At 38.3% G+C, this 24,273-nt stretch overlaps 1 protein-coding gene and 1 long non-coding RNA gene across 3 annotated transcripts in view; one reads left to right on the top strand and one right to left on the bottom strand.

Annotated features, from left to right (window-relative positions):
- PDE11A (phosphodiesterase 11A) overlaps positions 1 to 24,273 on the bottom strand; it is a 105,852-nt gene that overhangs the window by 8,249 nt on the left and 73,330 nt on the right. For both annotated transcript variants that reach the window (XM_074548435.1, XM_026791663.2), the window contains exons 13-19: positions 21,994 to 22,103; positions 19,330 to 19,420; positions 17,327 to 17,427; positions 13,554 to 13,631; positions 12,116 to 12,179; positions 9,196 to 9,270; positions 8,112 to 8,195 (exon numbers count right to left, since the gene is read on the bottom strand). In XM_074548435.1, the coding sequence (XP_074404536.1) occupies positions 8,112 to 8,195; positions 9,196 to 9,270; positions 12,116 to 12,179; positions 13,554 to 13,631; positions 17,327 to 17,427; positions 19,330 to 19,420; positions 21,994 to 22,103 (603 nt within the window). The remainder of the gene's footprint in view (positions 1 to 8,111; positions 8,196 to 9,195; positions 9,271 to 12,115; positions 12,180 to 13,553; positions 13,632 to 17,326; positions 17,428 to 19,329; positions 19,421 to 21,993; positions 22,104 to 24,273) is intronic.
- LOC141730455 (uncharacterized) overlaps positions 1 to 24,273 on the top strand; it is a 123,882-nt gene that overhangs the window by 27,030 nt on the left and 72,579 nt on the right. The window lies entirely within an intron of this gene.

Here is a 24,273-nt window from a genome sequence, read left to right as displayed (position 1 = left end):
GTATTTGTGAGGGGGTTGAGTTCATGAAAAAAACATTATTGCAATGTCCTTGTGTTTGAAGGGGACTTTGTTTATTCCTTTTAGGGCTTAATGAGGAAAGGTCCAGGTCATCACATACATAATGCATTAGTGGATTACTTTTTAATTTCTATCAGGGAATTTTTTTCTGATGCCTAAAAATATAATTAGGAGAAATGAATATATTACTAATTTCCCTTGTAGAAAACAGGAGTTTCTTTTAGCTTCTCTCTAAAAATTGTTAGTGGATGGAGGCCAGTGACTGGAAATTGATCTAATACATGCACAAGCGTTCTGCTCTTCCTCTGTGAATTAATGTTAAGCTTCTTTGTGGTGATGGTACACTGGCAAGAATAATACTGTACTCCTTTGGAAGTAAACTACAGAGGGATGATTATAAATTAAGATTAACCATTGGTAAAATGTGCTGGGTATTTCAGGGAAGAAAGTATGTACAGAGCTCCTGGTAGCAAAATGTGCTCCAACCAATATCACACACATGCAGCCAAAGGGAGAGTGATTCTGAAGGAATGGGACCAACTGAAGTAGCTCTGCTGATGTATTGCTACAGTTGCAAAGGATTCATCTGTTGTTCATTACAATTTCATTAAATCAAGGGTTTGCTTGGAAAAGTTATTATTTCATAAACAACTTCTTATTTAGCTCTGCTGTTGATGGTTTTGATTCTACATCTGAAGCATGCCAGAGACAGAATGTTTCTAACTCCTTTGCTTTCAACATTTTAACCAAGTAGCTGATCAATGTCTTCTGCCTTGCTATTAAATGGATTTTGAAAAATTCTTCAAATCATATCAGTCTCATATGCCGATTTAATTCTTTGAATTTACCCTCAGCTGGGAATTCTGCAGGCAACTGTGATTCTGTTGTGTTAAACACTTACTTGAAGTGTTTCATCCATCATCATTTCTAGTCCTTTTCTGATGCAATGTAGTTTGTGCTTTGTCTTTCTTGAAAACTGAATGGCTGTTAAATTATCCATTCATCTTCTTTCAGATTTGCTGTACAATTTGAGTTCTCTTTATTGGCTGTCTCTTCTACCTTATTTGCCAACTTTTCAATCTACTTCCTCAGACCTTTATATACGTTTCCATACATGATTGCCATGTCCTTCACAACACATTGGGCAGATAATTCTAAGTAAAACAGCAACAGAAATTATAATATTATGAATGATTCAATTTTTCTCTCAGACTAGGGTGAAAGCCTTTAGTGAAGCTTAGCTTCACTGGAGTCAATGGGAAATGTTTTTTTTTCTGTCTTATCCCAAATACCTTTGTTGATGAACTGCCCTTTCAGCTGAGACTTTTGGGATAAGATGACTCAGAAGTAAGCTGAAGTATTCTTGTCTGAAGGAAAAAAAAAAGTACTCTTTTCTGCTGCCTCTTCTAAACATTTTGGACAAACTTGTAAATTCTTAAAATTGTTGATTGTAATACAATGTTGCATCAATAATCTCACCAAGTTATGAAAACCATAGCAAAAATATTATTCTAATTTTCAAGGGCAAAATGAAACCTTTCTTGTTCTCAGGAAGCAGGAAAAGAGGATCAGGATCCTTGCACCTTTTGTAAAAAAGATGTTCATGACAGTCACAGACAGAAAAATCTTTGGTCTGAAACCACCAAAACTACTTCTCCATATTTTCCTGTGAAATAGTGACAGACTTAAATGAATATTGCAAATAAAATAATTCTTTCTTATTTTCCTAATTTTTCTTTCTTGTATAGCTCTTCTTAACCTTTTCTATTAGTAGGAAAGTAGCAGACAAAAGCTTAGAATAAAGACAACAGATAAGAACAATTATTTGGTAATGCTTGTTCCATTACCGGAAGTTTTAATACATTTATAATATTTGAGTTTTCTGCAAGTTCCACAGAATTCATTCTGGATAGAATGAATCTCATAGATTCATCATCAGTAGACAAGAAACAAAGCAAGGAAAGTGCTGAACCTATTTAAGTTCCTCCTTCAAGGCTACAAGAAGATCCTTCTCCTGTGCCAAAACCCTCTTTTCTGTGGGCTAAACCCTTATTCCTAACATAATCCTTAGCTACCAACTTCCCCCCCAGCACTGGCATTTGGCCTGATTAAGTTTCCTCTGAAGCAAATTTCTTACAAACACAGCAAAATATGTTACACCTGCTCTTCCTTGGATAATATTACCCACTGGATTTCATCAGGGAGGGAGACTAATTTGATCTGCCAACATCTGTTTGATCTGCCTCACTCACTGGTATGACAAACTGCATCCCAGGCTGATGTGCCTTACTAATCCTTGTCATCCAGGTGCTCTCAGGAAGCACAAATGCTTTATCTCCCACTCTCTGTGTCCAAATCAAAGGTCAGAAATAAGCCCTGCCAAAAGAGTGCATCTTTATGGTGTTTAGAGTCTATTAAAAGTTATCTTCCTCTTCCTTCAACATGCTACAAAGGAAAAGCTGGCTTCACCGAGAATCACACAGAGCTGATCAAATTGCTTCCATTGAAAAGGTTGCTTGGGTTGCTTGGTCCTGATTTTTTTTTTTTTTTTTTTGTTAAAACACTTGACAACTTAAGAACATGTTTCGTGGACTGTCCATATAGGTGCATGGTGAACAGATAGTGAGTTCTCTGCCCCCTGACTAGTTGCCAACTTAAAATATAAGAGCAGTGCCCTGACTTTTGTATCAACAATCCCAGCTATGGGTGAATAGTGGAAAACCATTTCCAAAATGTTCATACAGATAAAAAAATTTGGTTTGAAAAATTTAGAAGCTTTTCTAATTGTATAGACAGAACAGAAACAACTGAAGGAAGAAATCATTGTGTTGGCTGCATGCAGTGACTCTTGCCTGGGTAAGGACTAAGCCATGCCTTACAGTCCATTCTGGACAGGCAGGGCTTCTCAGAGGAGAGGTGCAAACCCTGAATTTCCTATAGAGTTATTCCATCATGCAAAACTCTAATTGAAGGACAGAGGCAAAGGGATAGAAGTGGCAACTGAGGAAGGGCTGCATCAGGATATGGTAGTGTAAGCATGATTGTTGAAGAACACCTTTTTAACGTTCTCTGAGAAGGAGAATTAATCTGTCTAATCATTTCAAGTAGAGTATATACCTTGGAAAAAAGAAAAATCACAGTGTGTATGTACTTCTAATTCAAGTGTCAAAGTCAACTCTTGAAGGAGAGAAGTTAAAACACAGAAAGCCATGACTGTTAAAGACTTCTGTGCATTTTTAGTGTGCTTCATAGAGGCTCTACCATTTATACCACCCTGTGCATTTAATCTAAGTTTACAAGCAGAATATATGCTTTTGCAGCTACATTATCATAGACAACAAATAGATTTAATTACAAGGCCTGACATTATCTTCTATAGGAAGGCAGGCATATCAGAGCTCCTGGAGTTGCAGACAGAGCGATTGAATTTCTTTCTAAGTCCTTCAAACAGTGTGATAAAGAAGGAATCTGTTCCTCCACATTTCATTCAAAACATTTAAAGTACTTGCTAGGCTGAATGTTTCTACTTTTCCCAGGTTCCCCCCAGAATCCTGGATGGAGTAATGCAAATTCAATTCTGTAGATTCTATTATATGCTCGAGGTTCTCAATACCCAAGAAAATCTTGAATAGCTCTAAAAATAGCACTAAAATGGAGCAGTTCAAGGGAGCACCAAGGTAGAGGTGAGCAGGGCAATCTCAGGCACGCATAAGTTGTAAAAGCCATGAGCTGCTTTATCTTCCACAAAGACATCTCCCTTAAATTTAAATAGCTGCTGTCATTGTCACTGACTACCTGACTATGTATTTATCTGCCCAGAAGCAGAGTGCATGGCCTTTGGCCCTGCTATTCACAGTGCTACTGTCTCTGCCTAACAATGCCCTGAACAGAGCTGGGTTTCTGTTAGCATCTTTTGTTTGATGTGAATCACTGAAGCTTTGATGTTGTTTGTGAGAAATATAATGATTTAAAAGAATAAGATCTTCACTCTGCCACTCTGTGTGCTCCCCACAGAGAAATCTTATCTGAGTTGGGAAAAAATCTGTGACTGATCCTGTCTTAGGAAGACATGAATGACAGAGTCCAGAAGAGAAATCTGTTAGTGTTGAAACTCTTAGCATCTCTTTACTGGAGGGTCAGAGGGGTGATTTTGTGTTAATGATCAAAATTCTGTTTCCTGTTACACAACCATTTATAAATAGGTACAGAATAATTTCTCTGTGTGAACACAGCTGTCAGTAAAGCCATAGTGTTTTATTTTCAGTGGGATGCTTCAAATTTTCTGCTTTAATTGCATGTACTTCCTCTTTATAGGATATTCTAACAAAATGAAGCTACATTACTTAGTTTGAAATGCTCTACAATTTCAAAAAAGTGCATTTTTCTTTAGAAATTATTATTCTAATAAGCTTGTTTCTCATCTCTACTGATAAATGCTTTCCTTACTATCAGTTTTGAATGAAGAGCAAATGTAATGCAGTAAAGTGTAACTAAAGCCCCTAAAATCTTAAATTCAGTGTAAATGGATTGCTTTTCTGCTACTCAAGACTAAAGTTCCACCTTTACATAAAAATACTCTGATCTGGGATCACTACAGTAACAAAAAAAGTAAGTAATACAATTATAATATCCTAAGTGTTATAAAATGCAATGAACAAAAAATTGGGATGCTTTTATGTTCCCAGACCTTTGATCCACAGTGTGAAGGAAATAGATTTGATTACTAAGATATGAAATTGGAGGTGGTTTGATTCCTACATTGAACAGCAGATAGGGGAGAGAGCAAGGGAGCAGAGCTGTGGCTTACCTTGTGCCAGGAGCAAGATCAGGTTTACAAAGCAAGCACAAATGTTTTTGATTTAGACACTTAGATATAGGAAAACTGTGAATAATTCCAGATACTAATTTTAAAAAATATATATCTATATCTACCTTCAGTCTTTACTGTGGCTCATGGTGTAGTACATTTTGTGTATCACTGACCTTCTTTCTTCTGGGTGGGATGGGCATTCCAAGGGGCAGTCAGACAAGACTGCTAGTGAAAGTTGCATAGATCTTGGTGATTTGCTAGTCACTTGTAACCCTCTCACAAAAAGGGGGCAAACTCAGGGACAGTCCTAGCCAGGTAAGCAGAGGAATGTGATCCATGTTCCCCAGAAAAGGAGACTTCCCTTTACTTGGGAGAACTGCTGCACCTCCAAGTGAGTTGTCTTGAGCTATCTTAAGGAAATGCAGAAAGCAGAGCAGATAGAGCCAAATCTCCACAAAGGAGGTTTCAGACCTGAGGAAAATGATAAGACTAGAAAAGCCATAACTAAAATGTACTGCAAAGTTTATATATTGTTTTAAGTATGAACCACTCCTCACAGGCACTCTGGTGTAGCCTAGTTCATTAGCTTGGACTGCAGGGAGGATGCAGCTTGTTCTGGTACTGTGAGAGGCACGGGGATGGTATCAGACCACCCCTGGAAGTTTGGGCTGTGAAGTTCCTTCAGTATTGCATACTTCAGACGCCCTCAGCTGCCAGGAATAGCCTGCTCTTGGGAGTTACTCTGAGCAAAGAACTTCAGGGAGCTCTGCTGATCTCACTTTAATGAGAATTGCCAGTATTCAGTGGTTGCTGGGATCTCTGCTGTGTGTGTGTGAAATAATACAGAGCACAGCATGAGGTCCTGCTCTAGCAACTGCATTGGTAGGAACTGGTGCATTCCCCACAGCATTCCCTTTCGGGATCTGGATGCTATAGAATCCCACACGGATTCAGGATTTCTAATCACTAGTGTGGAAAAAAATAAATAGAAAAGCCTTGATTTTGTTCTCTATGGCTTAATGTTTCAATTTTGGTAGAAAAATAAGCACCAAATGTTTGTGGATTTTTTCAAGCATGGTTTTTCTAAGTACTGTAGTAGTGAGCTATAGTACCGTTAATATTTTCCTGATTTATGAGCTGCCACTCCATCTCTTTATATTGTATTTGTAGTGATATAACCTGTTCTCTCCCCACAAGCAGTTCCCTCAATTATAATGGCAAGAATTTCAAAGAATGTAAAAATATGCCAACCCAAAATCTAGGATATGGCCAGAGCTGTAATGTTCAGCCAGCCCTAAACAGTGGATTTACAGTGCCTGAATATTCTGCTGACGGGATATGTGTGTTGAAGTTTGATTAAGCTGGATATGAAAATTAAAACTTGGCTCCACACTGAAGAGAGAATCTCCTGCAGTGTGATACTATGGCATGAAGTTTTCTGTTTACCCCTAAGGCTGGTGCTGCTATGACTTCCAGGTTTGATGGTGTCTCTTTTTGAAGTTGTTGAGCAGCAGGCTAATGGCTGCACAGCATGATGCAAACACAGTGGAAAGCAGGGAAATCAGATGTGAATATATTCCCCAGAGATCTCCTGCTAAGATGGAGCTAACTAACCAGAGCTTTAGTGCTCAGATGTAGTTTTCTCGTGCAGAGGATGGGCTGATTATCAGCTCTTCCTGCTTTACTGTACATTTTTGGATTACAGATGCCATTAGAAATAATGAATTCTGGTATAATATGCATTCTAGTGCAATATGAGCTATTTTATTGAAAGGAACATTATTTTTAAAGAGTGTCTGTCCCAGATCAGTGTCCATCACCCCTCCCCCACATTGTCTAAAATGTTCTTGGTCTTTTAAACAATATAGGTGTGTATTCTTCTTCCCTGCTTGCTTTGCCTTAATTGTTTGAAGATGGTAGCTGTAGTTTATTTTGTCAGGACAAAGATTGGCCTTAGAAAGGGACAGGATCTCTTGGCAAAGCAGCAGCCTGGCTTGTTGCTTACACAAGTGTCTGTTCTCTGTGTCACAACACGAATTGCCATTGCTGCTGGGTAGTAATTTCATTATTTCCATGGTGGCAGCCTCATATGCCACAAGTTATGGAGGGGAGAGGGCACATTGTCCTTCTTATGGGCCTTCTTGTGTCCTTATTGTATGATATTGGTTTTATATCTGGTCTATAAAATGAAAGGAACTGCGAATCCATTTTTATTTGTGGGTAGGGAAGCTACATTCAGGCACAAGTTGATAATTTTGATGTTAACATGGGAGCTGTTATTGCTGTGTATCATCACTGACCCGTTCATTGCTTTGAGGTCTTGGGCAGTTTAGGGTGCAGTGGGAACAGGCAGAACTTGCTGCAGTTCCCCAAAGATGCTGAATGAAAACATCCTCCTGTTTTCTCAAGTATCACTGGCCAGTCATACTTGCTGGCATAAGGCAGTCTGTGTTGTTTCAGTCATATCCTGGAGCTGTTTAATCTAAAAAGGCAGAAGCATTGTTCTGATAGGAAAAAGTTCTTTGTGAAATGGTGGTCAAGCATTGGAACAGGCTGCCCAGGGAAGTGCTGGAATCACTGTACCTGAAATGTTCAGTAAACCTGTAGATGTTCTGCTTAGGGATATGGTTTAGTGTGGACCTGGCAGTGCCACATTAATGGCTGGACTCGATGATCTTAGAGGTCTTTTCCAACCTTAATGGTTCTGTGGTTATCTCTAGCCTTAAATAGAGGAGCACTTGGGCATTTACACACCATGTGCCAAGCACCCAGGCAGTCTGTGCAGAAGCACAATTAAAAGCATAAACTCTGAGTTAAACAGCACAGGTTAAACAACAATTGTTTTATCATAGACCCTAAAGGTTGGCCTAGAATGCCCTGTAGCAGTTTGGGAAGGTGCACTCTAGGACAAGCCTTTAGGGTCAGAGGAAAGTACAAAGGCCCAGCCTTGAGTTTCCTTTTGCTTCACACAGATTTGGACAAGTTTGACAGCACCTACTGAGACTGTCCCTCTAGTGCTCCATACCTCACCATGATGAGAATCAGTTTGTCTCAAACATAGTAAACCCTATCAGCTTTTATACCTTAGAGAGGAATTTACAGACATTACAGATATTTACAGACAGATTCAGGGAATCGGAAGATTTCTTAATGAAATTGAGACTTTTGGTAAAGTCAAAGTAAGACAAGAGTTCAAATAGCCTTCACGGCTGCTCTGAAAGCTAACTCTGAGAGACAAGAACAATCTCCTCTGGACTCTACAGGAGCAGTAAGTAAAAATTACCTCATACAATGGCATGCAGATGCTATCAATCCACTCGAGCTGCAGCCTGGGTAGTTCATGCTTCCTGTTCCGATCAAAAATGGCCTGAATTGAGAAGGAAACAAAACTGTCATACTTTAATTACACTGAGTATTTTACAGACACATCATCCAGCACTTTGCAGCTATGGTCAAATTCTCACAACCAGAACACTTCGTAAACCATAATCAATCTCTGCAGGTGCCTTCTCACTGCTTTGCCTGGCATGAAAAAAAAACTGGTTATTTTCAATTCTGTTTTGAAACTTTTAGGCTGAATGTGTTCTGTGTTTATAATTCTGTAGTGTAAAATAAATGCTCCACAGTTGGAGTTGAGGTGGTAAGTAACCTCCTGTAGGAATGTAAAGCAGATACCTTTGAGCAGAATTTTCTCTTTTCTCACATAGGGTTTTGCAGCTCAACAAAACAGTGATGGATTTGGGCTGGCTGTCTTCTTCCCAGTTAAATTCTTTAGAGTACTTTGTTACCCTTCTCCTGTTGCCTCCAGATAATGTTTGCTCCACATTTTGAGTTATTCAACCTGGATAAGGCTTTCTCTTCTAATTGTTCAGTGAAAATATTTATGAGACTTTCCTAGTACTTGTTTGACAGTTTATACCTATCTGGCTTTATTCCACTCAATTCCATTTTATCCCTTCAATCACAGTAGTATATTTACATGTATACTTATAGAAATGCATTTCAAGTAACACAGATATACAGCTGCAACACAAAGTAAATCTGGCAGTTTTGATTTCCATAGGTAGCTGTGAGTTTTTACTTCACTTCGGTGTATTAAACCCAACACCTGCTGCTTAGAAAATTCACTGATAGGATAACCTTAGGAATAGGTACAGAAAACTAGTAAAAGGGCTCAAGGACTGTGAAAGGGCAAAAGTGACTGTGTTGACTGAGAGCTATTTCATATGTGGTTATAAATGCATATCCTTATTGGACAGAGGTTTCTCTTTGTGTACAAAATACAGTTCATTTTTCTGAATGAGCCCAATGATATTTTTTTCCTCTATTCAAATTAGTAACTATTTCAGAAATGATAAAAAACTTACAGAAGGGGTGAGTTTGAGTTCAGATCTTTCTCTGTCTCCTTGTTCAAAGAACTCACTGGTTACCAGCTCAGCGGCCTAAAATAAAAATAATGATAAAAGATTAGAGTTTTTGTTACACAGTCTTTAGGATAATGAGTTTTTGCTTAGACCATGACTTCAGCCTGTGCTTGACTGTACAGAAGTGAATAACCTCACTTACAGGACTGACGTCAGGCATGTGTTCATTAGTTTTTTGAACTGGGCATACAAGGGGCATAAACAGCCATAGTCAGGCACAGGGACTTGGGGAATTACATTGCACTGCCAAGGTAGCATTCAATGCAGTTATAACAACTTAAGAACTGAGACCAAACTAGAAAATGATAGCTTCTTGTTGGCATCCACTATTACATTTGTAAAAATGCTTTGTAAAACATGCAAGAGCTTTTTGGTTATTTACAGGCTGTTGCCCTATAATAACAACTTTGTTTATCAAAGAAACTTAATTAACCAATACTCTCTGTTGTTTAATCTAATATGAATTCATAAAGGGTTTTTTTCCCTACTAGGCCTTAATTTTTTTCCCCATGACTTCATCAATATAGGATCTGGATATCTAAGTATAGGCTCAGATTGTGATGATAATCTTGATTTAAAATCAAGAAGTGGTAGGTTGGAAGTTAAAATGCATCTTTCTGACTCTTGCGAATGAAAATGTTCTATTCACTGCAGAGGTGTGTGCTTTTTAGAAGACGACAAGACTTAAAAGTAAATTTAGTTATGGAAACCAGAGGAATTTTAGGAAGCCTGATATAGTACTGTACTCCTGTCATATGTGAGGCTTTGAACATAAGCACATGCGACATTTTCAGATGCAAAAAATCTGGAAGCCAATCTACTGAATAGGCATTCATATACTAAAGCTCCTGTCATGCCAGTGTATTGCTTTTAAGCTAGGAAATTATTTCATAATGCCTAGACACAAGAGAGTAAACCAAGCAGAGAACCTGTACGTCATAAAATCTCTAAATTTCTTGCTTTAGCAACTGCAAGATAGATAACATTCACAAATGCTAAGCTTGTTGCAGTTGAAATGGGGAGTATCAAAATAATTTGGAAGTAGGTGATGTTATAAAGTACTCTTAAATCTTAATAAAATTCTGGATCAACATCCCAGATAAGAGGAATAATTGAACAACTTATCAGCAATTAGGTGTTTGCTAAGTGTATTGTATAAAAATAATCAAGGCATACTATCATTCCTGTCCCTCAGTGCTATTCAGTTCCTGTTCTCCTTACGTCCCTTTTTCTTTACCTGTTTTAATCTTCTCTTCCTGAATTTTTCCATCTTACATCTGGCCTTTATTCCTTTTTTTCAAGTATGTTTGGGTTTTTTCTCGTGGCACAGTTAAGGTTCAGCTATTTCCTGTTTTACCTCTGTGGACTTACTAGCACTTCTGCTCAATCGGGTAATACTTCAAGAAATCCCAGGTGGAATTTTTCAGTATAAAGTAAACCTGTATAACTAAGCTGCAGGGGACTTTTCACCTGTAGACCTCAAGAGTGACAAGTATAAAAATCCCCAGTTTGCCAGAGACTCCAGCACTAATTCAGCAGCATAGCACAAAAGATTCACAACTAGGAAAGCAGACCCTGCCTGACATTTGGCTGTCAATGAAAATGCAGGAGCTAACTGGGTTAAGGAGGAAAAATGAGGAGGGATTGCACGCACTGCAGTAGTGGCCAGGTGGCAATGAAAATTCTTGTAACTCAATTTCCCCCTGCAGGATAGAAGCAGCTTTCCTGATTTCCATGCAAGGTGACTATGTTCTGGCCAAGTAGAGCAATAGCCTTAGAAAGAACTGTTGTCACAGTCTGCTGATAAAGCAAAAAAGACTCACCTGGCAAAAGTGAAAGCTGAGGTGAAGCCCTCCCTCCATAAATATTTGTTTTATTCAGTTGATGTGCATGTAATTTCCATAATTTTTTCAGCTTCTAATACTTCCTTGTCAAAGGAATCTGCCTGCTCCTGCATGTCTAGTTATCTGGCCTAGTTTTCTCTTTTCCACCTCATCTTTGTAACTATTACTTGATGTTACACCAAACTTCCTCCAGCTGTGTACCCAAACCCAGCTGCACCGGTATGTTTTCTGTTTGTCTCTTGATGCTGTCAGTTCCTCCAAAACCTGACACAGTCTGTCTTCTGCTGGCTTGTTCTGGGCCTCACTGAAGGACAGAGAATGACTGGCATGGAAATATTAAGGATGGTTTTCTGGGTAGAGAAAGATGTCTAGAAAGAAAATCATGGGGCAAAGGACAAGAGTTTTGGGACAGGTTGCTTTCTTATATTGTACCTGTTTGCCAATGCTGGATTGCTGGATCTATTTTTTATGTATATTTCTAAAGAGCCTACTCAGCAGCAGAACTCTGAATTTTTATTTGTTGGTTTCTCAGTACAGGGGTACAGGATGTAAAAGAAAGCCCTATACCACACTTGGAGTTTTGCAAAATTCTTAAGAAAATTAATACATTTCTTTTATCATATCTACTGAAGATTTTATGCAAATGAAAGTTTGCAGATAATCTGTTGGTATTTTTGATTTAGGGAAGACCCTACTACTGCCAAGGAAAACTTTGGGATGAAACAAGTAAATGCAGCTATATGTGGCTAAATGCCTTTTTGGTTTAATCCATCCATTTTTGGGTATGGATTTAAAATGTTAGTGAGAGGAGAGGTTGTAAAGCCAGATGCACGCAGCAGCATGTGTACAGGGAACGATTACACAATAAACCATTTTTTGCAGAAACCCCCTGCTATTTTTTTATAGCATTAATACTGCTGTAAATTGATTCCAGTTTTGGTCCCTTGCAAGCCAGGGCCCTGGGAATATTGTCCTGCCAGTCCCGCCTCCTCCCAGCCCTGCTATTAATCATGACTTGCCTGTCTTGAAATCTCCCACGGTTTGGTCACAGCTCCAAGGTCACAGGCTGTCATTAGCATTGATCTGAAAAACAGAAATGAACAATACAAGCTGAATCAACCTTTGTTGAATTTCTAAACAACTCTGCTCTGGACGCATAAATAAATAATACCTATATAAAATGTCAGCCCTGGCACCTTCTTTTCCTCCAGAAAAGAATGACAAGTTTGAAATCTTAGCCATCAGCGTGGTTTTACCTTACAATTGTGCCTCAGAATCCTAATGTGTTGCAGGACATAAGATGATGAATTTTGGTATTCTGCATTGCACAGTAGAAAAGAAATGATATTGCAAGGGAGTAACTGCTAATTTTGCAATACTTCTAACACTACTTACATTAATACCTATAATATATTAGAAAGCATGTGCTTCACATGATATAAGTAAGGGTATTATTACATAATAACACCTGCAACTGGATTAATTTATATGCCTATTTGTAAGTGACTGCTGTAGCAAGAGAGCCTATAATCACAGGAGGCATCCCAGACACTGTTTAAGCAGTTTCTACTGCTCATCTACAATAAAAATTGAAGATTTACTGTGAGCTATACGGTTCCACTGTAGTTTAATATCTAGCTACAACCATGTTTTATATGCATTAGGAGAAGAAAACCGTTCAGCTGTAGAAAGCGTTTATGTACAGTACATGATGCAGATAAAAGTCTAAGAAAGTTTAAATGAAGAACAAGGGCACTGAAAATGAAGCATCAAATATATTGCCTGAATCTAAAATTAGGAATGGGTGAAATGGTATGGAAAATAGAAAATGGCCAATATTTTGTCAAAAGACCAAAAGATAACAGAATTTTAATGAAATTTCAGATAAAATGAGACATAACCAGGCATGCATATGCAAATACACACGTTTTATTGTCTACAAAGTGTGATCTACTCAAACCACCCACAATGTCTGAGGTTTTCAATAGGATGCATGCTCAGGGCATTCCTGAGGGCTGGAAGATTACTCTGTATAAGAAAATTCCCAGGTACACACTGGAAGAGCAGAGAAGTGCATGGCTAGTGAAAAAAGACAGATGAGAGGAAGAGGGATCAGGGAAACAGAAGGAAAGATCTTTGTGTAGAGAGGCAGAATATTGATACTTTCTGGAAAAAGAGCAGAAGGGCTGAACAGGAACTGGTGAGGCTGGGAGAAAGGGAAGAAAACAGGACTGAGTGTGTAGGAGATATGGAGAAGGTGAAGTCACGTTGATTAATCCCAGCTGTTTGCTAATGTTGAAAAAAAATCATACCATGTATTTCATAGCACGGATTGTATTTTTAAAACAAGATACTTTCTCTTTTATTCTAAGCCTCCAGTCCACAATACATGAAATTCCATTAACAAATATGGCTACACTTCGAAATAACCAGAAAGCAAGAAAAAACGGTGCTTACCGAAATACTTCTCGGTGGTTTTTTATATTCCAATCATAACCACCTTTACTGACAAGCTCAAAAAACTCGGTCCTTCTCCTGCAAAAAAACAGATTGTCAGAGACGGAAATAAGATACTTCCAGGGCAGCACTGCAGCAGAACCACAGCTCTCTGTGTGATACGGAATCACTGCACCTCATGTATTATTGTTAAGGCCGTTACACTGACAGTCCATTTAAGCGAAACATACTAATTTCCGAACACCTTCTATAAATGTCTCTTATCAATGTCACAGTTGCCTAGTAAATGCAATATTGGATTTACGGTCTCCACAAATAAGGAAATGAATGGCTCTGAAATGTTCAGTCTTCCATGGAAGCATGAAATGCTCACCTACAGCAGTGGACAGACAGACAATAGAGACACCCCAGAAATACACACATGCTTCTGTTTTCTTGTCCTTGCAAAATGGTTTTTACTTCTATATCCTGAAGGGTTTTTCAGAGCTGTGCAATTTGTTATTTCCAGCACACAGAAAGAAACAGAGACACACAGGAGCTGCTGCTGTTTTGAGTTCATAGTTCCTACAGACCGGACACTAGGTCTCCCTGCTTAGTGCCATGGTTTGTCTTCTCACACCTTCTTCATGTCCTCAAACGGGGACAAAACGTGAGATGGACAGAACATATTAATGCTTGATTGTTGCCTTTAAGCATCAAAATTCTGATTCATCATAGTCTGTGATCTTTTATGGCACTGAGACTCCAAGCAGCTCTTACTGCTTGCAATGTGACTACAAATATGTAACAGATCCTTCCCAAGATGTAACAGACGCTGAGGTACAAAATCTTGGAGCAACTTTCCCCCAGTGACACATCATATGAGTATCAAAGCTGGAAAGCAAATAAATACCTACATCCTAAGGGACAGTGTAGTGCCCCATCTCATATGAGACTGTGCTCTTTGTCAAGAGGAAATGTAGTTAGGTTCCTGAACAGGAGAGAGTTTGCAATCTTGTATTTTCTACATTTACTTCAACTAGAGTGAAACTTTGGACAGTGATTATTGACAGTGCAGTCTCATGGTAGCCAGTACATATTTGCATACAAGGAGATGCACACTTCCAGAAACTCTGTATTCCAGAACATTGTGCGGGGCAGGTTGCATTATTCTCGTCCCTGACTATCATGGTTATATACATGACCAGTCACTCCTACTACAGGGCCTTTCTATAGTGGATTTCATTCAGCAGCGAGAGGAGGGCTATAAATGACTGCATGATATCTAATCCCTTATACTTTGGGAAACAGGAGATTTCATTTTAAAGTATTGGATATTCTGAGAAATTCATATGTTCCTGAACAAAAACCAGACAAGAATGTTTTAAGCTGAAAGCACAGGAAGGTGACACCCTAAAAACCTAAAATATTTAAATTTAAAATCTAGACATCCATAAACAGTAATTGAAAATGTGAATCTCAAGGCCTTATGTTAGGCTAAAAGCTTTAAGGATTTTCTTTGAAATCCATTTAAATGGATAGAGAAGTAGTAGTCCAGCTCTACAGAGAAATTTCAGTGTAGGAAGGACTGAACCAGACGAAAGCAGCCATGTATGATGAAACAATTTAGCATTTCCTACTGGGTTTTTTTGATATCCAAAATGATGAGGTTTTCTGTTAACAAGCAAATATAATATGGCAGAATTCCAGAAACAAACTGAATTATAATAATTTTCCAGGGTCTTCAAGTAACATTGACTCTGGCTGCATTTTGCCTCGAAGGGAGGTTGTTTTCCTATGTATAACAAATTCATTTGCTCTATAGCCCACTGGCTCAAGACATCATTTGGACAAATTTCCATAAACTTCATTTTGGCTCCATGCTTTTACTTTTTGTTTTATCTACAAGTGTCGTTATCTAGAATTATAAACTATTTCCCATCTGATCTTTCAGTGAGAGTCATCTTTTTGTTTGTTTGTATAAAAGTAAAGCCTTGAGAAGGTCATAAAGTCTTGCTCTGCAACAGTTTTGTTGCTGTTTTAATACCTGGAGCTTGTGATCATTAGATTCAGTCATTTCAAGAACACTGATATGAGAATTCCCCTCTCTACAAAAATATTGACGACGTAGCAAACTGAAAAAACAAATTAGGTACTTGTGTAGAAACAGCTGTTCACATAGGGTGGTTTTAAGAAATGTAAAGCACCAATGTTTCTAGAGAGTGATTTTCAGGCACTTCTGGAAATAAACTAGCATAGCTACCACCTCATTAATGAATCGCAGTAACACAAGAGGAAAAAATAATTTATCTGCAGACTTCTGAGTAAAGAGGCCTCATTTGCTAAAAGTCTTCTGATTTATGCAGCATGAAAAATCAATTATGCAAGTAAGAAAAAATAATCTCGAAATTCAGTTATGTCCCTTTTGGACATTATTTCTCCATACTAGAACTAGACAAACAAATTGACCACATAGTTTTTCAGCTTAAGGCCGGAAGGGAAGAGAGCTCCATCACATCTGGGTCTGAACGAGGTCTATCCCAAGGCACTGCCATGAGCCCCCTCCGGCTCCTCCAGGGTCTCGGCCAGGGGGAGCACATGGAGCTGTGCCAGGGCAGCTGTCCTCTCAGTCCTTGTCACTCCTGTCCTCCTTGAGAGCACAAAGCATTTCTGCAGCGTTGATTTACGATGAGACAAGAGGACCTATGGTCCTTGTATCTCACAGAATGGAAGAGCTTCAAGGTCATCAAGTACAACCATCAACCCAGCACCACCATCATCACCCCTGAACCATATTCCCCCTAAGCACCATATCAAGACAACTCCTTTATACTTCCAAAGGTGCTGACTCCACCATCTCCCTGGATAACTTATTCAAATGTCTAACCACTCTTTCAGTGAATTTTTTTTTTCTCTAATATCTAAGCTAAACTTCCCCTGGTACAACTCTAATAATTTCACTTGAGACATGGCAGAAAGACAGACAGGATAGAATGCTAATGGACACCAAACAAAAATTCCTAAGGATGACTTATTGTCATGACTGGGAAGGCAGTGCACTGAAACATCAGCACTGCTAATGCCAGATGTCAGAAGTGCACTGTGATGGTGACACCATTCCTCCTCTGACTACGTGCATCCTCCCACACATCCTCAGTGGGATGAGCTTGGTAAAAATTAACAATATTTGACATACAGGACCAGCTTGAAATCTACTTTGAGATTTGATTTGCAAACAAGGAAAGGGAAGAATCTGGGTGAGAGACATCCTAGTGTACTTCTCCACAGTTAGGCTTTTTAAGACTATTCTCATCATGTGACATGAATTGGCATAATTCATCTTCAAAGCAGCAAAGCGTCTCCTTTATTATCTGTGTAACTGGGTCTGTAACTAAACACAATATTTCTTAGCACAAATGTTTAGAGATGCTGAAATGGTGGAAAAGAATTCTCAAATGTCATTGATTTTCTATGTGCCTGAAGAAATGATCATAGAAGGGACAGAAAAATTATAGAACTGAGCTGCAACTGGTTCCTGGAATTGCTTTGAAGTATAAAGTTAACATTTCACTTGCTTTTGGTTGATACAGACATGTTACACATTAAAGCAAAACTTATTTGGACACTTGAGATATATGTATTAGTCTAAAAGATACTAAGTATTAGACTAAACCTCTTCAACCATAGCTGAACACTAATTTCTCATATTATATATCCTTATTGGTATTTAATAGGTCATTAGAGTAAGTTCTCTGAATTTTCATTCATCAAATACCAGAAATGCCAATACTTACTCAAAATACAGAGTGAGGTCTGTTGCCAATATCGATTGCTTTAGAAGCTGCATAAGGTCACTGTAGTCCTTAGAGGACAAGTTAGCAAAGATGTTGTGACCCTATAATGAAAGAGATAAAAGAGGTAAAGGGCTAACAATCAATATAGTTTTAAAAAAAGTTTTCTAACTTGTTAGTCTACTGTTGCCCTGTAACACAAGCCTTTTCTGATTCATGGCAAAACTATGATGAAATAATAATGCTAATACTGCTGAGATTACATTGAGGCAGAAGAGGTGATGATTGTTATCAAGCACTTGGTATGTTTTTCTAAACTCTGCAGAAATGATAGCCTGTCAAGTAAAGATTTACTCTCTACTCTAACCCTGCACAGACTCAGTTTATGGGGAAAAACTATGGATACATCTCAATCTTTCATCTTATTAAATGTTTTGGGGAGCTGTGTATTGGAGCTTTTGAGTAGTGATCCTAATAGATTTATCTGTGCTGCTGCTTGCATGCACACAAACTGCTGTTAGAGCAGTCAAGGACACTAAATCAGTTTTTCATTCAAAGCAGCCCTTTTGCTCACTCTGCCCATTACTGTCTTGTCCTACAGTGTATACAGCCTTTGCCTATGTGGACTAAAGAACCACAATTTTATATGCAATTTACACACCCTTTGTGGGTCCAACTGACTGCTTTTTAAGGGATTGTGGATTAAGAATTTGAAAGATGCTCTATGGCCAAAATGAAAGGAAATTAATTATTTGATGTTGCTGTTTGAGAGGGGGAAGGTTCTTTTGTAACTGGATTTCTGAAAACAAGCAGGACAGAGATCCTATAATTCCTCTGTGAAATTCTGTAGAAAATAAGATGAAAGAAACAAAATTAATGAAAAACTCTAAATGTAAGCTTAATAAATTATCTTTGTGACAATTGTCACATATATTAGCATACATAAATGTATTACAGGTCTTTTTTTGGTAATCACCTACATAAATATTGAAGTTATTTCTAACTAGAGTCTTATTTTGGTGGTATTTAGTCCTGTAGTGCCCACATTCAGTATGCACTGCCATCTACTGCTTAGGAATTTTAAAATGCCCTTAAAACAGAATTTTCCAGCAACAGGGTTACTATAATCATGATGGTATGAGGACATATATGAGATAAGGTCTGGGGAGGTGCAGTTCTGTGCCAAATCTCCCTGGCAGTGTACACAGAGGTAAAGCCAACACCCTGTTCCCATTTGTCTGTGATCATGAGACATTCCAGATCTCTTCAGAAGTTACTGCAGATCAGGCTGTGGTCTCCAATTGTGCTGCATGAACAGCAGTTTTGGGTTTCTATTTACTAAATGCATTTTGTAGCAACCAATCTCTGTAAATTAAGAAAATGCATCTGTTCTTTTGAAAGGACTCCATGTCCATTCTCCCACTTTCCTCAGTTATTAAATACATGGTGTAGTATATGCTGTATAGTGTTATATGCAAGATATTCTAGGCAAGAGCTCTGTCTTCACAGGTATCTGAAAAGCAATTAGTATACTTTGGACAGCATGATATTACTTATTTTAAAAACTTTAATTTTTAAACACAGTGTATTAAATTATGAAAAAAATAATAAAAATACTGATTTCATAAAGGCTGCCAAAGAAATTAAATTGGTGCAGTAAAGAATGGTTCTGATACTCTGAATATGACACCTGTGGAGAAAGGTAAGGACCTGTTTCAGCTACCTCTAAACCACTGAACAGGATGTATGTAAGAAGAGTGAGAAAAGCTGACAATATGATTAGGATGTATTCTCCTTGCCCCTTGCTGATTGAGACAGATATAATGTCTGGGCTCTGTGATCAGCATTTGTAGTTGTTTAATTTTGTGCTAGTTGTGACCTTTGTGGTAACCAATAAATAATTCCTCAAGGAGAGGGCATTAAAAAGGTACTGTACATGGTATTTCCTTCCTCCAGCTGAAACTGCCCAACAGCTCACAGTGAGATTAATAGTAATGCTTTTGTACCTCACTTTGGAGAATCATGACAGCATGATTGAAATGGTGGTGCTCCAAGGTAGCAGAGGTGCCGTAGAGCTGAGCTAAGGCTGATCCACTCCTGAAACAGAACATGGGAAGTCAACAAATCCTGCTCGTCTGCTTACGAAGCAGGTTTCAGAGACAATTTAGTGACAAAAGCACATAGACACTCTCTCCACCTCCACTTCAGCAACCTCACTTAAGACAGCTGATGAGATCAAAATACTAATTTAAATCCAGATACAAAACATTTATGTTCCAGTCTTTGCAAAATATTGCCAGCTGAATAAGGATTTTTCTGGAACTACAAGAAATTTTGTAATGCAGCTTTCAGAGTCCCTCAGCAACAGCACAGACACAGAACTGTGCAGTAAAGACACAAGGTAATGTCCTTGAGCTGGGATCAGCTGTTCCCCGGTTACCTTTTATTTTTAATTCTTAATAGACATAAACATAAGGGCTTACAATGGCCAACTACAAACTCTGAAATTAAAACCCCAAAACACAACAACAAAAAATCCAATTGCAAATAATAAGGTAAACAAAAAAACACAAGTGAGAGAAGTGAATATAAAAGTAAAGCTTAGCATATCTCTAGAATGTATTTTCTCATCACATTTATTGTCTAAACCAAGATCAGATTCAAAATGAACAGAGCAGGTTGGTTTTCTATGTTTAAAGGACAAAAATATATGGAATAATAATATAAAATTGCAAATTGCTGGCAAGTGCAGAGAATGGGACTGGCTTGTCAGAATGGTCACTGTTCACCAAGTACCAAAGTAGGTCAGGCAAAGTACGTCACTTCTGGGACCCCGCCTAAAGTGACAAGATGGGCCTTCTTTCCAAAGAAATGAGAAAAAGAGATTATGCTAGAGACAGAAGGAGTCTCCTAGGAGCATATACCATAAAACTGCACCATACTGATACTTAATTATCAGATGCAGCTGTATGAGAGAAAAGGATGTCCAGGAAACATCATCGCTAGAGAATGTGATATTGACATATATAACAGAGCCATTTGAGACAACTGTGATATTGCCTCCATCATATACCTCTTGAACCTTCATCATACAGAGCAGCAGTATTGAACACTGAAGATAAAATAGGAAAATGTGATGCTTAAATTTATGTCAGGTTAGAGGAATAAATCATAGTTAGCGTTAGGAAAACTCCAGCTTCTGTTTTCAGGGATGTTTTATACATGTGTGGTAATGTTTGTCTTTCATTAAATGTCTTCAGCAGTTTCTTTATGGAGTCATAAAATGGTAGCCTCCTCTCTGTACTCTGTTGTCAAACAACAAGTATGAGTGATAGCAGTCTAATGCTGAACCCTGTACCTTTAACTCAGCCATCCCTCTGCACAAAAGATACTCTTGTATAATGGTGCAGCAGAGAAGTGGTTAATTTAATCAGAGCCTAAAATGGCCAGGATGTAAATCTTAGGTCTCGTTTTTGTAAATTGGGAACATAAACATCAATCAGCTGAGCTTCCTTGCCATTTGTCTCGTCTATTTTGATTCTCTTCAAGACTCAGCTGCAAAAAGGCATCTAGCAGTGCTTGGTAACCTTTGCACCACGAGCTCTGTCTTTTGAGCACTGCAATTGATTTTCCCTGCTGTGGTGATTGAAGATCCAGACAGTGTCATTGTTTCATTGAGATTGTATGGCAACACCAATACCTCAGGAAATGGCAGCTTAGTGAACATCAGAAACATCAGTTTGAGTGATGGTCACTGAGGCACCTTGCCCCCAGAAATGCAGCAGCCCCTGCATACACACATTGCAGCAGAGTACTTCTGCAAAAGTAGGACAAAACAGGCTAACACAGCATCACTCTGCCTTTCAAATATCTCTGGACAACCATTTGACCACTCCCCAATCATACCAGAGGATTAGCAGTAAGGCAGAACGAAAAAAGCTACAAATGCTCACTGGGATCTGCAGGACAGGAATACCTTGGGGCCTCATATTCTGACTGTAGAGGAACTGAGGAGTGAAGAAAACAAAAAGGGATTTGAAGAAATCTCTATGTCTGGCAGCTTTATTTCACAGCTTGGCCAGGATGTTGCTGCAGACATTTTCTGTTGTCCCTCCTATTCTCAGGGAAGGCAGATTTTGGAATGGATTTGACTTTAGTCTAAGAAGTTCCCCTACCTACACAGTTAGAAGTACCACTCTTAAACCTTCTGAAAACCTACTTCTCCTTCATTGTGTCTGAGGGCAGCAGCCTGGTTTCTGTGAAAGCATTATTTCAGTTTCACTTATTTTCTTCTCTCTGCAATAGCAGAACAAGGTTTTGCTTAATGCCATGCACCCCAGTCAGCAAGAACAACCTAGACAGACAATTTAGGTGCTTCCTGGGTTGAAAACCAGAATCAATAATAGCTGAGCCTGAAAAGAACATCAAGTTTTGGCACCACATTTCAATATGTGGTGTCAGTTCAACAGCCAGCTACAAAGGACAAGCCAGCAATTACTTAAAGGAACAGAGAATGATAAAGATGGATAGTCCCTCACTGCACACAGGAATAAGAGTACTTGGCCTTGGCCTAGAAGGCTTGAAATTAATGCTTCATTCTTTATCCTGGTCACCTTTTGCTCTCCTGTGGAAGAAAACCAAATTAAAATAGTAAGAATTAGAAAGCTTACTTGGCTTGGAAGGCATTGTTGGTTCCCCTGTGGTCAAGGTCGTGACACAAGCATCCCACAATCAAAGCTAAAATTTCAATTTCAGTTAGAATCTCCTGAAATCCTGCAGTCTGAGAGGAGAAAAAAAAATAGCAGCTGTAACTATCAGTAGCAAAAGGGATTAAGTAATGTTAGTCCATCCAGCAACAGTCAACTTTGTTTTGATACCATGAACGTTTCAGTAAGGAGAAGATAAATGCTTTATTGTCATATTCTATTCCCTGCTGTATGTCAGATGGTTAGCAGAATAGATAATGTCCTTGGAGTGATCTGTTATTATCTCTTTGTTGCATTTCCAGCATGCCATTTCTCTGCTAGCCAGGAGGCACTAAAGGCAAAAAGAGCTGAAAACAAATACCAGTAGCTGCAAACTGAGACAGGAACTGGATTTTCTAATCAGAGAAATAAAAACCCCAAAACTAAACTGATAAAATTTTGAAATTATTATTTAGAGAAGTACTTTGATTTCTTCAATCCTGAGATGACCATCTTAGTCAATCCCTACTGTCAGAGATAGCTGACATGTTAAGTTGGTTCTTTAAAAGAACCCAGATAAAATATACTCTGTGGAACTGTTATGAACTATTAGATTTTTTTTCAATCTGGCACTTTGAAATTAAGTGGCACAATTTAAAAAGGAAACGTATCAAACTTCTGCTGGAGATACCCACTTGAATTTGGGAGAGGCATTTGAAAATAGATGCAATGAAATTCCCAACTAGCAGCTCAGACATGACTATATGAATGGGGGAGATAATCACAGAAACCTTTTTTTATCACTATGCTTCTCCTCTTGGATACTTGTGATAGCAGTCTTCCTGCCTGAACGGGGCCATGGCAGAGAGAAAACCATTCCTGCTATTGCTAACCTTAAGCATCCTGAACAGATCCTGTCTGGAGGAGGTGCTAGAGCCTCTGTGGGGCACCACTGGTGCTGTACCTCTTACCCATGGCAGAAACAACCTGGTTCTTCACAAGCAGAAGGGCATAGTACCTGCAAAAATGACTGGCTGAGCTGGAAAATCATAACACTTGTCTTTTCACAGTGTCAGTCTCCAGTGACACTCCTCAGTTAGCCACATGAAAGGAAATTATATACAAGAGATACAAAATACATTTGTATTGGAGTATCAAACCAAGGCTGAACACCAACACCACGTAAGAATCCCCAAATATCAGTGATTTTCAAAGGGGCATAATTTCACCCACTAGCAAGAAGAGAGTTTAAGTGACACGGGGACTTGTTGCCCTTCCTTGGTAGGAACTTACACTCAGAAACACCAGTGAATTACTGCAATACTCTGTGAAAGCTCTGCTAGTCACCCCAAAGACCACAAATTCTACTTAGAGAAATGCACATTCAAATCTAAGTAGCCTCTGTTTAGACAGTCTGAAATGTGGCCACAGTTACTACATAAACAGTACAGGGAGCCAAGCTCCCCCAGGTGCTCAGGAATGCACTTCAGTGGGAATTGATGAAGTGCAAGACTTGCTACAAAAACTTTATAATTCCTTAAAATTTACATAGCAGAAAAGATGATCAAGCATGAAGAAAAAAAAGATTAATTAATTTTGTGTAGAATCCACCAGTGTACAAAATAACTTGGATATTAGGAAAGAGGTTCACCTGATTTCTAGTGGCATTACTGTTGTTCTTGTTTTGGTAACATCTACCCAAGCAGAAAAAAATCCTCTAAAAATAGCATTTTCTCTTTTTATTTTTTTAAACACAGCTCTTCTATAACAAATAGTAATAAAGATCTAGTTATAAAAAGGGATTAAGAATAGTTTGTAACTGACAACACACGATGTGTCTAGAGAAAATATTAATGGCTAAGTTAAGATAACTTAAAAGGGAAGTTTTATAATATGAAATTGATGTTGTAATAAATATTCTTTAGTGTAATCCAAACTTTGATTAAATTCAAGGATTCAACCTGTATTGCAAATGCAGGGAAACCAATTAAGGAATTTATTAACAGTAGCAATATCTCAAAAATAAATGCAACATTTTATTTAATGAAAAGTCTTGTCACTGAATATATGAAAGAAATATAGCATATGTCACGTAGTAAAAATATTTCATTTAAAACAATACTACAGTAAGGAGATATCTTCTTTGAACATAATGCAAGTAAACAGAGGATTACATTTCTCCATTTCTGAATTTACAGGAGGAAAAAAAAAACATGGCTGTAGACGATGGTGCAGTAAAATTTATTTTCACCAGAAAAGGAATGA

This window comes from Zonotrichia albicollis, chromosome 10 (genome assembly GCF_047830755.1).
Source record: "Zonotrichia albicollis isolate bZonAlb1 chromosome 10, bZonAlb1.hap1, whole genome shotgun sequence".
In the NCBI taxonomy this organism is placed as follows: domain Eukaryota; kingdom Metazoa; phylum Chordata; class Aves; order Passeriformes; family Passerellidae; genus Zonotrichia; species Zonotrichia albicollis.
The sequence above is the reverse complement of the archived record's forward strand: the minus strand, read 5'-3'. Positions and strand labels throughout refer to the sequence as shown.